General features: G+C 34.6%; 1 protein-coding gene across 43 annotated transcripts in view; it reads left to right on the forward strand.

Annotated features, from left to right (window-relative positions):
* Positions 1-15,520, forward strand: part of RIMS1 (regulating synaptic membrane exocytosis 1) — a 290,925-nt gene that overhangs the window by 237,724 nt on the left and 37,681 nt on the right. For 31 of the 43 annotated variants that reach the window (XM_052675535.1, XM_052675145.1, XM_052675135.1 and 28 more), the window contains one exon: positions 11,438-11,670. The exons of 11 other annotated variants lie outside the window; for them this stretch is intronic. In XM_052675535.1, the coding sequence (XP_052531495.1) occupies positions 11,438-11,670 (233 nt within the window). Of the gene's footprint in view, positions 1-11,437; positions 11,671-12,436; positions 12,564-15,520 lie in introns of those variants that run through there. One more of the 43 variants, XM_052675412.1, reaches the window with a different exon arrangement.

Below are 15,520 nucleotides of genomic sequence, written 5' to 3' on the forward strand. Positions count from 1 at the left end.
ACAATTCACGTTGTATCAATTCTGGTTAAAATTCACCACCTTGAGTTAGTGGATAGACTAACAGAAGCTGTAAAAATTGCAAAACGAACACAGGAAACAAAGGTAGAAGCTCAGAAAGTTCACATGTGAATTCATGATGTTCACATTTTTGTTGTGGTTGTCTTCCTGAATTGGAAGTTTGTAAGTCAAAACAATAATTTAACTTTCAGAGAAGTTTGTGATAAACAGCACTAGAAACTCCTGTACTCAAGATAGTGATGCATTTTACGAGCATTAATACATTTTTTACAATTTTTTAGAACATTTTGCTCTGGAAAATATTAGCATGAGGGCGTGAGGGTAATCCTGTAACTGTGTTTAAAAGGTGTATCAGTTATGTTTTTATTTAAAAGCTAGGAGTCTGACTGTTTTCTGTGCCTAAGAAACAATTATTTGAGTATTTTTATTCAGCTTCCCCAGGGGGTTGGGGGGTGACTGATACTTGTCAATATAAGTAGACCCTTTCAACAACTGATCTACTCTAAGTTTTTACACAGAATGAAACCAAGCTAATGGAAAATTTGGCAGTCTTCAACATAACTGTGTTGAGTAGCAGTAATATAACTGGTACTTTGTTAAAGTGCAACTATTTAAAATTGAAAAATACAGTTATAAGATGGAAGAATTCAAGCTAAGTTTTGTTGAAAGATAAACACAGTTTCAATAAAGTGCAAAATGAAAATTTTTAAAAATTCCTCATGTCAAAAGTCAAAAAAATCCTGCATTTTTAACAAAGTTTCCCTGGCTAAGCTGTACATTTGAACAAATGCTAACACCAGTCACATAGTAAAATGTGACAGTAATCAGTAAAATCAAATTTGTGTAATATAAAGTATGATTACCAAAGAAAACATTCACGCAGCATACAAAACAAATATGAGTAATACAAAGCTAAATGCTGAAAGATAGGAAATGCTGTGACTGAGCCTGGCTGTGTATATCTGTTACTGGGTTTTGATTTGTTTTTTTGTTTTTTTTTCATTGAACTACACTCACATCTCTCTCTGCAGAAATTTCTTTTGCCAGCACACGAGATGTGCCTATCCCAGGGATAAATGTAGACTGTGCATGTCACCAATCCTTTTAAAAACCTTTTTTTTTTTACAGAAACTAGAATACATTTAGAGGATGAGAAAGAATAGGGGATGGGGAGTGTGGAGTGGCAGGAAGATAAGGATGGCCTTCTGGCTCGGGTAGATAATTACTGCTCTCTCTTCAGGTTTCTGTCCTAGAGTTTTTATGTGATGATGGACAAATCTCTTCAAATGTGTTTTCATTAGTGATCATATGCTGCATCTTGCATCTGAGTTTACTCTGGCTTAGTGCTGTGGATTCGGTCCCCTCATCATATGTTAAGTTTGGAACAAAAAAATACAAGAAGCTCTTTAAAATTTTTGTCAGCTTAACACAATTACACAGTAAAAGATTGAATTGTTTATGTGCTCACTAAGTTGCAGTTGCAGAACTTGCTGGCGTATGAAAAAGCAATACGCTTTCTCTGAAGAATGAGAGAATAGTGTTTTGTGGATGCAAAAGAGAAATTGACCATCTTATGAGAAAAGGTAATAAATATTTGTGAAGATATGTTGGAAAGACTTACATTCAGCCTTGGGGATTTTAGGAGCCTTTTTGCCTTCAGAAAAGAGCCTTGAGAAAAATATATTCCCAAACTTTTCTTATGCTCCTTCTTCAGAGAACCAGTCTTTTTCCTTCCAACAATTACTGTCCATCTCACTCCAGTCAGATGACCTTGCCTTGCATCTTGCCTGGTTGCCGACACAGAAGGTGCAACCTTCCTGCGTCATGGACAGTTGATCTAACTTTCCCAGTTCCAGAGGGAAATAGGCAATAGAAGGAAATTTCCTGGAAAATACTGACTTTCTGCCTCTAGCCAGGAAATGAAATAATTTCAGACAATGTAATTAGCAATGGGAATTACAAGTGATCAGAATCAACAGAATGTGATAAAACATCTTTTGATATTTTTGTTGTTGATGTCTTCCAAGTCATTACAGTTAGGACATGAAGATGCTGTTTTCTGGAATGTACATAGGTATTCAAAGATAGAAAGCAGTTTCTACTTGATAAAAGGATTGACATCTTTCAGTCAGACATAAGCAATTTTCAAAGTGAGGAAAATCTGTTTGTTATGTTACAATGTCAAATTAGTGTGTTTTCCTTATCTCCTTTAAGAGGACTAGACCTGGTATTTCTGCTGGAACTTAGAAAAGAAGAAAAATCAACCTTGTGCAGAGACCAGGCATGAAAAATTCTAGCCAAATTATTATTTTGCGAACTTGAATTATAGATGTTTCCAACATCCAAACCAGCAAAAGTATGTGTCCAGCATTTTGCATCTAAAATTTCTACAGACCTACCAAACTATCAGACATAAATGAGCAAATCTTATTTTGTTTCCATATATAATAGCAGCTCAAAAACTATCACTGCACTGAAACTGCTGTATTAATTATTGTACTTCTCAGTGTCATTAAAGAGGAACAAAAATTTCAATTTTATTGTAGTTAATTGATTTTGATCCTTAGATGATCCCTTCTGGGGCAGACATACTGGTTTAACTCGTGTCTCAACTCTTGCTTTTATTGGGAAGATAGAGGACAGTATCCTCCAAATGGTTAATGTGGAGGCATGACAAATTAAAACAGTTAAGCTAAGCTGCTTAACAATATTATTATGCATCCTTTTTACCCCAAAACAGCATATTGCAGATGGAAATGTCTGGTCCTGAGGACATTTCTGTATAAGACCAAGGTGAAGCCAGAGTAATTAATGTTCTGTGTATGTATTATCTAAATACTTTTTTTTTTTTTTTTTAATCTGTTATTATAAACTGCTTTATGCCTCTGTCAGAGAGGGAGGGAAATGGAGTCTTCAATCCCTTCAGAACATCTGTACAAGAAATATCTAATAGGAAGCATTGCTTGTGCATTTTTATTGTCTTATTGTACTTTGCCTTTCAAAGAAACTGTCATCTTACCAGAAGTTTAATGATTTGAAAAATAGTGATGTGAAAAATAGTTTTAATTAGTTTTTCATTTCATTACTGCAGTTGATTAAGATAAAATATAAGCTGATAATGTAGGAAAATTGTCCTGAAACATTTTTAATGGAGCGTACATGTCACTTTTAGAATGAAGAAATCTGGAAAAATAGTTTTTGCTAGGGTTCAGACTTCAAAGTAGCTCTCCTGCTTTATTTTCTTTTATACAGCTTTACTGTATTTTGTTATTCTTGTAATTCTACTGTTGCATTTTTAGATTTTCCCCCTCCATTCTAGGTTCAAGGATTCTATGATACTCTGATTCTCTATTTAATGTCTATTCTCTGTTGCTATCTACTTCGTTAAAGGACTAGTAAGTGGTCTGTATCTGGGATTTAGCCTTTTTACTCAGAAAGGTCACAGGTACTTCAGGACTTTCAGTGGGAGTTACAAAGCACAGCGTGTTGTAACAGGGAGAATAACATGCTGACTGTCATACAAAGAAAGAAAAACTGATGAATTCAGCCTTCTTGCCACTGAAGGAAGTTTTTGAGTGGTGAGCATAAAAAAAACTCAGCCTTTTTTATAATCACACTACCTAATTTCTTGATCCAGATTTAACATTGATGTGCTTTCTGTATTTGGTACCCTTGAATTTAGTATATACATCTCTGTTAGCAGTCAAGTTTGAGTCAGCTGATCTGTTTGCCCTTTGATTCCATTAGCCTGTCCGCAACAGCAGTAATAGCCATCCTTAACCCTGAGCAAATGCTGACTTCTTTTGTATTGGTTTCATTTTATAATTTGTAGTATTTTCTGGCTTCAAGCTGATAATGCCATGGCTCTTCGCACAGACAGACACACAGATTTCTGCATGCAGAGACAAATTCTGTGCTAGTTTCAGAACATATAATTTACTTGCTGAAATGTTCTTGGAAAACCCATTCAGATCCTCTGGTGTTCAGAATTACCTTTGGAACTATTATTCGTTTATTCCATGGAGAAATGCTGGCATTACAAGTTTAAAAAATACAAATCCTTCTGAGTTGTGAAACTTGCAGTTGACTGGTCAGTGTATTACTTGAGCATTTCTAGAATGCATATTCAAATATTATATTCCAACATAGAAATTTCCTGACATTACAAAGTAGGATGTGAATCTGTTAAGCTCCCAGAGACTTCTGTAATGAAGTTTTCCCCACCCATACCACAGTGTGAGTTACAGACTGAGCACAAAGGAGCTGAGACTTTGTAATTTCAGAGGAAATATTTATGTTGCTGAGAAGCGGGAATATTGTCAAGAACAGATATAATTTAGGTGCCAACTTCAGCTATTGTTAATACACCATTAGGACCCTAATATAGAGATTTTACAGCAGAACAAAATTATTCGTGACTCTAATATTCATTTTATGGATATAATATGTGATCAATGTACGAGTTAGATTAATATGTAGTTGCAGTTGGTACAAGACTGTAGAAAATGATTATTTCATTGAATCAACTAAGTTTGTACTCTGAAAATGTCTCTCTTGTCCCTTGGTTTGTAAAGCACCACGTATGATTTATGGAATACATAAATTGCATAGTAATTATTCTTACATCATTTATCATAGGTAAATATGACTATATTCCAAGACCGACAGAGCAATTTGTGGATAGGTAAATTTGAGTTTGGATTTATTAATTATATATCATGTAATACTAATAACAAGATGTAGATTATTTTTAGAAATGTAATGTTCCTCATTATTAAAGGATTGCTCATCTTCCATTTGGTCCAAAACTATTATATGTTTAGGAGGTTATTAGAATTCATGAGTTACCTCATTGCAGAAGGATGCCACAGGAACTCTGAATTCGTACGTGATTCTGCATTCAATAGAATAGAAAGGAAATTCACTAGCTTGTGGTTGTGAAGGCCAGGGATATAGTCTAAAGATTGAAGTTACTGCAATTTTGTGGGAGACACTTACATTACAATGTCATCAGTGCTGCAGGAAATACAGAGGATTATTTATTTATTCATGTTTTGCGTTATTGGGAAAATGGATGAGATAAAAAAATGAGTGCTCAAGAAAATAAGCACCTAAAAAGTATTTTTATTTTCTAAGCCATCAATGAGCCTAAAATAACGAAGAAAATACTGTAATTTTAGCAATGGCTAATCATTTAAGTTTGTTTTTTTTTTTTTTTTTTTCCCCTGGAAGGATGCACTTCAGCATTTTATGTAGGTGAGTTTACGGGCGAAGCTTGCTCTCACTTCCTATTTCTTAATATCTTTTTCAGGTGATATGTACCATTGGCAGATACTTTACATATTTGTTGGGTAATACTGAGTGTGTCTCTGTAATAATTTTCTCAATCCAAATAATTTTTGCTGTGTATTTTTCAGCATTAGATATCTGTATGTAGAAAGATACGTAGTGTTATATACATGTAACTGGCTTTAAGTTTTATATGTGCTGTAGCTTAATATAAGCAAATGTCCTTGCACTTTTTCATTTTATAGAACTTACTTCACAGTTAAATTTTCTGTCAGCTTGTAATTCAAACTACTTTTTGAATCAGTTATTTATTTTAGAGATTCTTTCTTCAAGCTTACAGACATGAGTGAAGTACAACTTTCAGATATTGGCATCAAGCAAAACTGAAAATACTGCTGCTTTTAACAGCTGTGATCACTGACCTATAAATACAATCTTTCGACCTGTGTAGGACAGATAGCACTTGAGAGGCCATCTGTCTCAACTGAGAGTGTTCCGGCAGAAAAACATGAGCGATCTGTGCTTTGTAGAGAGAACAGTGGCCGCCCAGCCTGCGCGGACGACCAGGCGGATTCCGCGCGTGGTGCTGAAGGACAGCTCCGGGCACCCGGGGTACGGCCGGCTCCTCCACTGGGGTCGGGGCGAGGGGCGAGGGTCGGTGAGATACTTCAGTTAGAAAATAGTAGTAATGCGACTCTTTCTTATTCATCTTAAATATCCGTGTTTGTTTGCAAATTAAACCGTATTTTACTGATTTTGTTAAAATTGCCTATTATGGTAGGAAAGAAATATAATCCTCCTATCGTGTCCCCTGTATAGAAACAATTTTCGTATCTGTAGAGCTAAACATAAGCAAAAAACTTGTAAGGAATACCAATAAGAACTTTGGAACAAACTTAAAATACTTACATTGAAATACAGCTACTATTCAGTTGTTTCATTCATCTTAATGTATCGTGCATGGCACTGAAGTAATAACCAACAGCAAGAGAGAGAAAACTGATTTTTACGCTACATAAAAAAAAAAAGAGAGAGAGAGCTGTAGGAGAACAAAATATATTTGGACTATCCTGAAGTTAAATTATGAATGCATGTTATTTTAGTACTTTTGAAAGAGTTCCAAATGAAAATAGATGCACAGACACATCAGTAGCTAGTGTAACATAAATGATATTACCATGCCAGTGATTAGAAATAGGATAATTTTTTTGCTTACTTTATTTAAATAATTGCTAAAACTGGTAAAATAAATAGAAATGTGGGTGAAAGATTAATATCATACTCTTAGTTACCCTCCTATAGAGATTTATATTCATTTACTTATCTGTTATGTTGTAACTAGATTTAAATTGACAATATAACTTAATAATTTATCAATTTTAGCCTGCACAAGACATATCTGCATTTAAATGAATGTGTCAATATTCCCAGAAAGACAAGTAAAGAAAAAGAAAAAAATAGGTATTTTATTGGAAGGGTTAAGTGCTAAAGAGTATCTGTAAATTCTTGCAGGTCTTTTGCTTCTCTGTGCTTTATAAATTAGACCCTGAGCATAGTGATTAAAGTAACAGATGTTGTTAAAGATGAGCTAGGAGCTATGCCTCCAAGTGATAGCCAGTAATGGAATGGAAAAATATTGTTTTCTAAAGGTATTCAATTAAACAGAATAAGAAGGCTGAGTATTAAATGTCTGATATTTTGATAGCGTTTCAATTAATGTCAAGTAATAAACTAGACCAGGGATTAGGTGAACGAGAAGGAAGGTTAATCATTTTCCCTGTTTGCTCAGTTACAACGACTTAGAATACTGAGCAACTTGGGATTCTGGTCCTATCCAGTTAAGTCTGTTTCTAGTAAACCAGAGACTTTTATTTTTTCCTAGAAGTACACCAGCAAATAATTCTTAGGAAAGTGAAGTTGGTATTTTATGGTAAAAACAAACACAAATATCTGAATTCCAAACACTTCACCTTCTTCTTAAGGTGAATCTTTTAGTTCCTCTATCTGTCCCAAACAATGAAAATTGAAATGTATATACATCTCTGAAAAAGTGATTTATCTGTTAGTCAGAAAGTATTCTTACCCCTTGAATTAGAAAACTATTAGATCAAAAATTGGATTTTTTTAAAATTATACTATCAACTTCTATTTCTCAGTTGATGGACATCACTGTCCCCTAAACTATTATCAATAACTAATGTGAAATTAGAGCGTTGCAGTTTGATTATTAAGTATTTTTGAAATGTGCAGATGGCATGATAATATGATAGTATTAGTGTTTACTGTATCCATAAATACTTGAAATTAGCACAACAAAGTCAATAGTATGATAAGCAGTTATTTCTTTAATTGCAGGGGAGGTTCTGTAATTCATTCATTTTTATTGTAAATTATACATTCTATGAAGCAGTATTTCAATATACTGTGTGTCAATATGGATAGTGTTAAATGTCAACAGATGCTCCCAACAGAAATATTTTCAATTTCTTCCCTCTCTTCTAGTGAAATATTGTCAAGTTAAATAAGTGACAAAAGACGGGGAAAAAATGCTATATTCAGCTTTGAATAGAAGATACCACAGGCATCACAGAAGTGGTCATTAAAATCCGGTGTGGAAAGGAATTACCCATGCCTAGTCAACATATGGTCTAAGCTGCTAGCTTAGATAATGTGTAAATATGAATTTATTGCATTCTATGAACAACAACAAAAACATCACAATTTAGTGTCCTTTACAACTTCAAGAGACAGCAGTGTATTCAGCAAGCATCTGTACTGTTTTAGGAGCATCATTTATTTAATATAAATTTAAGACAAGGATATTTATGTTCCTCAAGAAAATTAGACTGTAATAGCTTGATTTCATGACAGAAAAAGTTTTATGTTGTCATGGTATATGTATGGGACTTTGTTTCTTTCTGTAATAATCCCATCTTGCTTGATAACTTTCCACTTACTGTCCAGTTTGAGGAGAGCTAGACATCAACAGGATCTCAAGTTTCTAAGATTTTTTCAAAAAGCAACTTGAGAGGGAATAGAAACACAACACACAGTGAATGAAAGACCAGGACAGGAACTCTACAGTTATCTACTGATTAGCCATGCATCCTTCACGTAATTCAGTGCCTGTTGCTAGTCTCTTTAGACAGCGTTAAAAAAAAATGAAGGAAAGAATGCCATGGCTGGGTAGGGACCTGGAAAATATTTTGTGGGAAAGGCTTACAGGAAGTTTTGAAGAAAAAGGGATTACTGTGCTACTAAGGTAAGGAAACTAACAAAACAACAACAAAAAGTCTAAGCCTGATTACTATTATTCCTGACTCTGAAGAAACAAACTGTTAATTACTTACTGTCGTGACTGATAGGATGTGTACTGTGGAATATGTGCTTCCATGGAAACAAACCGGATTGGCAGATATTCATTGCTTATGAATTTACACTGCTTGAGATTAAAGATTCTCTATATCTTTGGAACTGTAGAAGAGTTCTTCTTGTGGTGGCTCCAGAAAGGTCATTTAATTAATGTTTCATGAGCATGCATTTGATAGTGTTATTTTAGTGAAGTGTAACTACCTTGATTGAAAGCTATCTGTTTTAGAGCTGAGAAAACAAACCACAGTGTTAGTATTTTTCAGATGTGTGATGTAGAACATATATGTCTAACCAGAAACTTTAATGTTTTTGTTGCCCTCTTTTCTTTGCTTTAATGAATTTTTTTTTTAATGTTTTGTTACTTACATATATTAACTACGTATTTTATATTTGGCCCAAGACAATTCCTTTTCACTCAACATGGCCCAGGCAAGCCAAAAGGCTGTAGACTCTTTTATTTATACTGTAAATTTCACTAATGTTTGATGATAATAAATAGTTTTATATTCAAATGAAGTAGACAAGAGATTCATGAGAGATGTGCCTCTTCAGGAAAGTAGGTTACACCATCAGGAGCTTGTAGGGCAGTAGTTAAGTGTTTGGTTCGTGTCTCACCAATTCTTATATTTTTTGTACCATCTAGTAATGGAAGATAACAGTATTTAAGTCTCCAGATTTTACAGTGTACTGTGCCCCTGGAATGCTGTTTTCAAACAGTATCAGAAATGCTTCTGATTGAAGCACTTCTAAGAACTCTTATGGGTCCAAATCTAGTGTATTTGCAGTGTGCTTGTTTTCAAGCTGTTAGTCTGGCCAGTAGGATTTAAATCTAATACATTTAATTCTACTATTTAGACTATATTGAAAACTGTGGGTACAGATTCTGAAGTATTTTAGAAAATCTCTCTTTAAAGCAAGTTTAGTACTTTGCAAAAGAATTGTGTGAATGGTTTGAACTACTGATTGAGCAAGACTCTTGAGAAAATTTGGCAGTCAAGATTAAAGACCTTGATGATGTTACTGTCATTTGTGTATCGTCATGTGAGTCCTGTAACTCCTTACCAACTTTCAGGAATAAATCTATTTTTTATTTTGAAAAATTAAAATATTTTAATGTGCTTTTTACTTGATTTTACATTAAAGTGAAAAGAAGTAGTTTGCTTATAGATCTTTTTCCTTAATATTTACATATTTGTGGAAGGTAGTCTTTCTGTGAATCTTTTCTTTCTGAAAGACTGAACAGCACAGTCAAAATTCCTTCCTAAGGAGACCAGATATGTGTATGGGGAGGAGGAGCATGTATCAATTTCTAAATACATATTCTTCCATTTTTGCTATGCAAAATTACGAGCCATTCACTAATGGTGCAATGGAATGGGAGAGAAGAAGAGATAATGTATTCTAAGCTCTGTATGCCTCATGTGGTCCACTAAAATGTGTTGAGTACTGCAAAGCAAAAAAGCACATTGTTCAATGCAAAGGCTCTAGTTGTTTTTCTAAATCAGAAATTAACAAAGGCAGATGTCAAGTCTTTAGAAAGGACTGATTGATGCTTTAGCAGGGTTCAGATCTACCACATCACAGGATGTCAGCTCCTTTCATGCAGAAGCCTTCATTTCTCCCTGGCAAGACTTTCTGTCTTTCTGGAACATGTTCTGGGATAATGAACCCTTCTATTTCTTTGTTTTTTAAGGTGATGGGGGGGTCAGGGCCATTACTTCTGCTGGAAAGATAACCCACTGGGCGGGACAGCAAAACAAAACAAGGAAATTCAACATTTGAATCCAAAATGCAGAATTACTGAAGAAGCAGATCCTACAGCCAGTATGTTGCCAGTAGGTCTACTATTCAGCAATACAAGTTCAAGGAATATTCCACATACTGGACTGATTTAACAACTACGACTAAACTGAGTCAGGCTGCAGCTCCCACTTCTGTGTCCCTGCAGAGTGATAGCTAATGTAGTACTGTCATGAGAGCTAGGGCATCACCTGGCCATAGCATAGTGTTAGAACTGTGCATTAGTATGTCCTGTGCATGTTTTAGACTGTTCACGAGTATGTTTCAAAATACTTTATCCAGCTTCTGTGTGCAGGACCAGGAAAAAAAATAATCATAGAAACACTCAAATGTAATATGATACCTAAAGAAAAATAAACAAAATTGAATCAGGAATTCTTCTGTCAGTCAATAGAAATTCTGTTGGGTTATTAGTTCTTTAGCTCACCTTTACTTTGCCTTCGTGCTGCAATTTTCATGCTTACTGTTAAAAAGTGAGAGAGTGTAAACATACAAAATCCTGCATGTTGTGTTATCTCTTCTTTCCTTGAAGTATGAAATTACATGAGATTTTATCTTCACATCTAGAAAGTCTTAAGCCTTTTGTGCCTATAAGATACATGTATTAACCAACATATATACTCTTGGCCCATTCATTCTCTTTGGCACTAAAATTGTTGCTTTCTGTATTCTGGGGATATAAGCAGGAAGGTTACACATGATTTTTCAGTGTTTCCTGTGTCACTCTGATAAGCTATTGGGAAAGCATTCATTTCCTTTTTTTTTTTTTTTCTTGAAGTTCAGATTGCAATACTGGAAACATATATCCTGAGGAGTACCCAAATTAACCTTATATTTGTGAATCAAAAAAAAAAGAAATTACCTAAACTTACAATTAATTTTTTAATTAAAAGAAAGACTTCCGAAAGCACTGCTGCACAAACAAATTAACATGTTTGTTTTTACTTTGTAAATGTAGTACATTTACTCCTAAAATGCAAGGCAGACGGATGGGGACTTCAGGGAGAATCATTAAGAGCACAAGTGTGAGCGGAGAGATGTATAAGCTGGAGCACAATGATGGGAGTCAGTCGGACACGGCTGTCGGCATGGTTGGAACAGGTGGGAAGAAAAGGCGTTCCAGTCTTAGTGCCAAAGTGGTTGCCATAGTGTCTCGAAGGAGCAGAAGCACATCTCAACTTAGCCAAACAGGTGAGTAAGACGCATGCTATTTGGAAGCAGGACTCTCACCAGATGTGGTTTACCGTTCTTTCATCTGTGGCATTTATGTTCCATGTATTTGGGTATAGTCTACTTAGGAGAAAGGATTTTCCAACTGTGAAAAAATTTCTGATATGTTAATGTTCTTTGATCATTAGGCAACTACAAGAAACCAAATACAAATGCCTTTTAGCTATGCACTGTAACAACTTTCTGTCCTGATCAACAAAAAGTGTTTTCATCTCTTAGAAGCCTTGTTTACAGGTAGGCAAATAAATGCAAAGAGTTCTCTGTGGGTATAATCATTTGACAAGGGGCAACCTTTTATGTATAGAATTTTTTTCATAGTGGAAGCTCTGATTGCAAATGAGGGAATTGAAATCTAAGCAAATGAATATCAATGATGTAAGTTGTATAGCAGTTTGTACCTTTGGTGCCAAAAAATGTGATTTTAAAAGCTATCTTTGATTTGTTACTCACGAGTAAATCCAATAATTTCTCTTTAAAAACAGCACTGGCAAAATAGGGTCAGTGAATTCAGCTAAATTAGGCTAGAGAATGATGCTTCCTTAGGAACATAAGACTTCCAACTCTTCAGTGCTACGTCAGAGATCTTAAAAGCATAATATCTGCATTGCCTGAAGGAAAAAATAGTTCATTCAGAAAGATAAAAAATGCAGAAAAACAAACAAACAAACATGTTTTAAAGTCCCTTTCCTTCTCCTATTGAATTCTGATGAAGACTTTTGCTCTTCAGTGTGAGCAGGAGCTGACTCTAAGGGTTCTTTCTTACTGAAAGAAAGTGAAGGGAGAAAAGGAAAGAAAGAAAAAAAAATCTTCAGCCTAGCATTGAATTTAGAATTTAAATATGCAGCATCTCACCTCTTCTCTTACGTAGTCAGGATAATCTAGACTAAGGTAAGTAGTATCTCCGTTTTTCCTTTTTTTTTCTTTTATGGACAGATGAGCAGTATAAGTGTTACAAAATGTAAAGCTTAGTCAGCTTCAGTGAAAAGATTTCAGTATTTTTCTGCAGTACTCATTTAGGAGTTGTAAGCCATAAAGCATATAATCATGCTGTTGAACTAAATAATAGCTCTAGCAGGTATATTTGAAGCCCAGAATGTTAATGCTGTGTTGCTCAAAAGTGCTGTAAGATTATTAGCGCTTGAATCTGAGCCTTGAATACAGATAGCTGTATAAGGTAAGCTGTTATTTTAGATGTATTAGAAAAAATCGCATCCAGTTAGATTATAAAAGGTGATAAGGTGTTAAGAAAGGATTCAGATTGTCATTTCACTCCCCTTATTAAAGAACAAAATATTTTAACTATTTTACAGAGTATTTCTGTAATTTGATCTGGCATTCCTCTCTAACTCCTAAATGTCTTTGAAAGAGGAATTGCTGTACTAGAGCATATCTTTGCAGCATCTTATCCAGAAGTCCATCAGCAGTCAGGAACCAGGTTGTATGATTAAGAGGAAGGTACAGGGAGCTGCTAAATTAGGGATGATTTGCCTTGCTTGAACTTCTTAATGGGGTTAACTATTAACTTAAAAACTAAAAAATGACTTTTGAACACTTTTTAACATCATTTAGTTAAAGCTCAGATGTTCCCATTCTCCCCATGTAGTTGCGATAGCTCTTCAAGTGTTGGTTGATGTAAATAGAAAGTTTGTAAGGAGTGGGGCACCTGGCATCATGAAATGCAAGCACCAAACTCTGAACCCCAACTATGTATTATTCTGAATGGTAAAATTGAGTTGAGAATGAAATTTACTATTCCCTTACAGTGGCTTAGATAAACAGTATTATATCTGGTATAACATGAACAAATAAAATGTGGTGTGTTTTATTAATCAGAATTTTTTTTTAAATTTTAATTATGTCAGAAATCAGTGAGATTAATCAGTACGTATTTTTGTAAGAATATACGCAGGAAACTTGATAGGTTTTCCAAACAAAATCCATTATTGGAGGCTAAATATTTATGCATAAATCTGGGGCACACTTCCTTCTTTTTGTGTACAAGAGTAGAGGAGGAATCTAAAAATGAGTAATTAATTCAAATATATTGCACCTAACTAAATCTATGTTTCTGCCACTCTCAGTAAAATAAATAAATAAATAAATCTGTTTTGGTGATGCAGCATAAACTAGACCTTTAAAAATGGTTGTGTGATAACTCAAACTAACTGATTAGAAAAAAAATAACAAAAGATTGGGTATTTATTGAAAATCTGAGTTTCCAAATTTCTGGGGAATACGTATATCAAAACTTCCCTTTTAATACTGTCACCAAAGCTAGTAAAATCAACTTCCATCTTGATTTTGCATTTGAAGAAATGGTCAGTAAGGGCTGAAATCCATTTTATTTTATTTTTGTACGTAATTCTTGTTTTTAGCATACTGTGTGGGTTTAATCTTATACAAATGTGGAGGTGTACGTGAAACTGCTACTAGGTAGCATTTATTTCTAAGAGTTAATTTTCTTTTCAAAGAAAAAGGAGGAGTGCTGGTTTGTGTGTGTGAGCCTGTGCATGCATGCATGAGCCTTTATGCATTTATGGGGCAGATTTACTTGCATTTTAGATTCAAGACCAGTAGCAAAAATTTTTTGTACATCCTTATTGGCCACTGCTGTTGGAAAATATTTTTTTCTGAATTTGAGCCTTACTCAAGATTGTCTGTGATAGGATTATATTTCATTCTTAAGTAACTCTGCAAAGAAAAGTACCTTTCAGTTATGTACCTACCTTTCCAGTTATGTTTCAGATTTTGTAATACTCTTTGTTCATTGAAATAAGGAAATCCTTACTTAGTATGGTTTGTTTGTTGTGTCTACAAACTGGGTAGATTTTACAATTTAGAGAAGAATGCTTGTAATCTGCAGGCAGTATTTCTGATGACAAACCAGTTTTTCTTATAAATGAAAAGAAGGAACCCACACTGAAGACCTGTAAGCATAAAAACAACTCCAGATATGTTTTGTGCAATTTTTTTTTAATTCAACTTACATAATTTTCTCATAGTTTCCTGGCCAATGAGTAACTTAGGTTGACATTGTTAATACAGCATTTTGATTTGCTGTTCTTCATTTGTTTTGAAATAGAAACTGCAACCTAATGAAGTAGAAGTTTTACTGCAGAATTTATACCACAAATAGAGACTTAATAATGCACTTCTGGGTGGGTGGAAGCAATGGTAGAGGCATCACCTGTGAAAAAAAAGATCAATTGCTTGTAAACAGAAATATTTCCATCTGTGCCAAATCTCCTAGTATGTTCAGAGGAATACCTTAGAAAAAGTGAAAAGATCCCTCCCTCCCTTTTGCTTTCTAACCTTGTTAACAGTGTGCTGTCAGAAGCACACTTTTTCTTGTTCTTCTAAGTCCATAAAGTGTTTTGCAAACGTTCTGCCATCGTATCTTCACCATCTTGCTACCAGTAATTGGGTAGTATCACATCTCTGTGACGTGTTTTGTTCACTCTGATACAATTGCCTGCTGGGCTCGCAAATTTCTAAGGCAAATGGACAGGTGAGCTGTCTGTGTTTTCATTTTTTTTAATTATGGACTTGAAGGATTTTCATTCTTTAGTCGCCTCCAATGGAGACCAATTTTTCTGTTAAAAGCAGGGAATTTAAAGGAATTACAAAACAATTTAGAAGTGTTTACTTAATTAAGATTTATGGAACATGATAGCTAGTACAGGTAGAAAGACTTAAAATGCCAGCTCTAAGATAAGTATGAACGAAACCACCGATGTTGTGAGTGGTAATGGTTTTGAGACATGGTGCTCAACACCACTCGTCTCAGTATTCTGGCTGTTTTTCCACTGTC

This window comes from Tympanuchus pallidicinctus, unplaced genomic scaffold, assembly GCF_026119805.1.
Source record: "Tympanuchus pallidicinctus isolate F22 unplaced genomic scaffold, pur_lepc_1.0 scaffold1, whole genome shotgun sequence".
Lineage (NCBI taxonomy): Eukaryota > Metazoa > Chordata > Aves > Galliformes > Phasianidae > Tympanuchus > Tympanuchus pallidicinctus.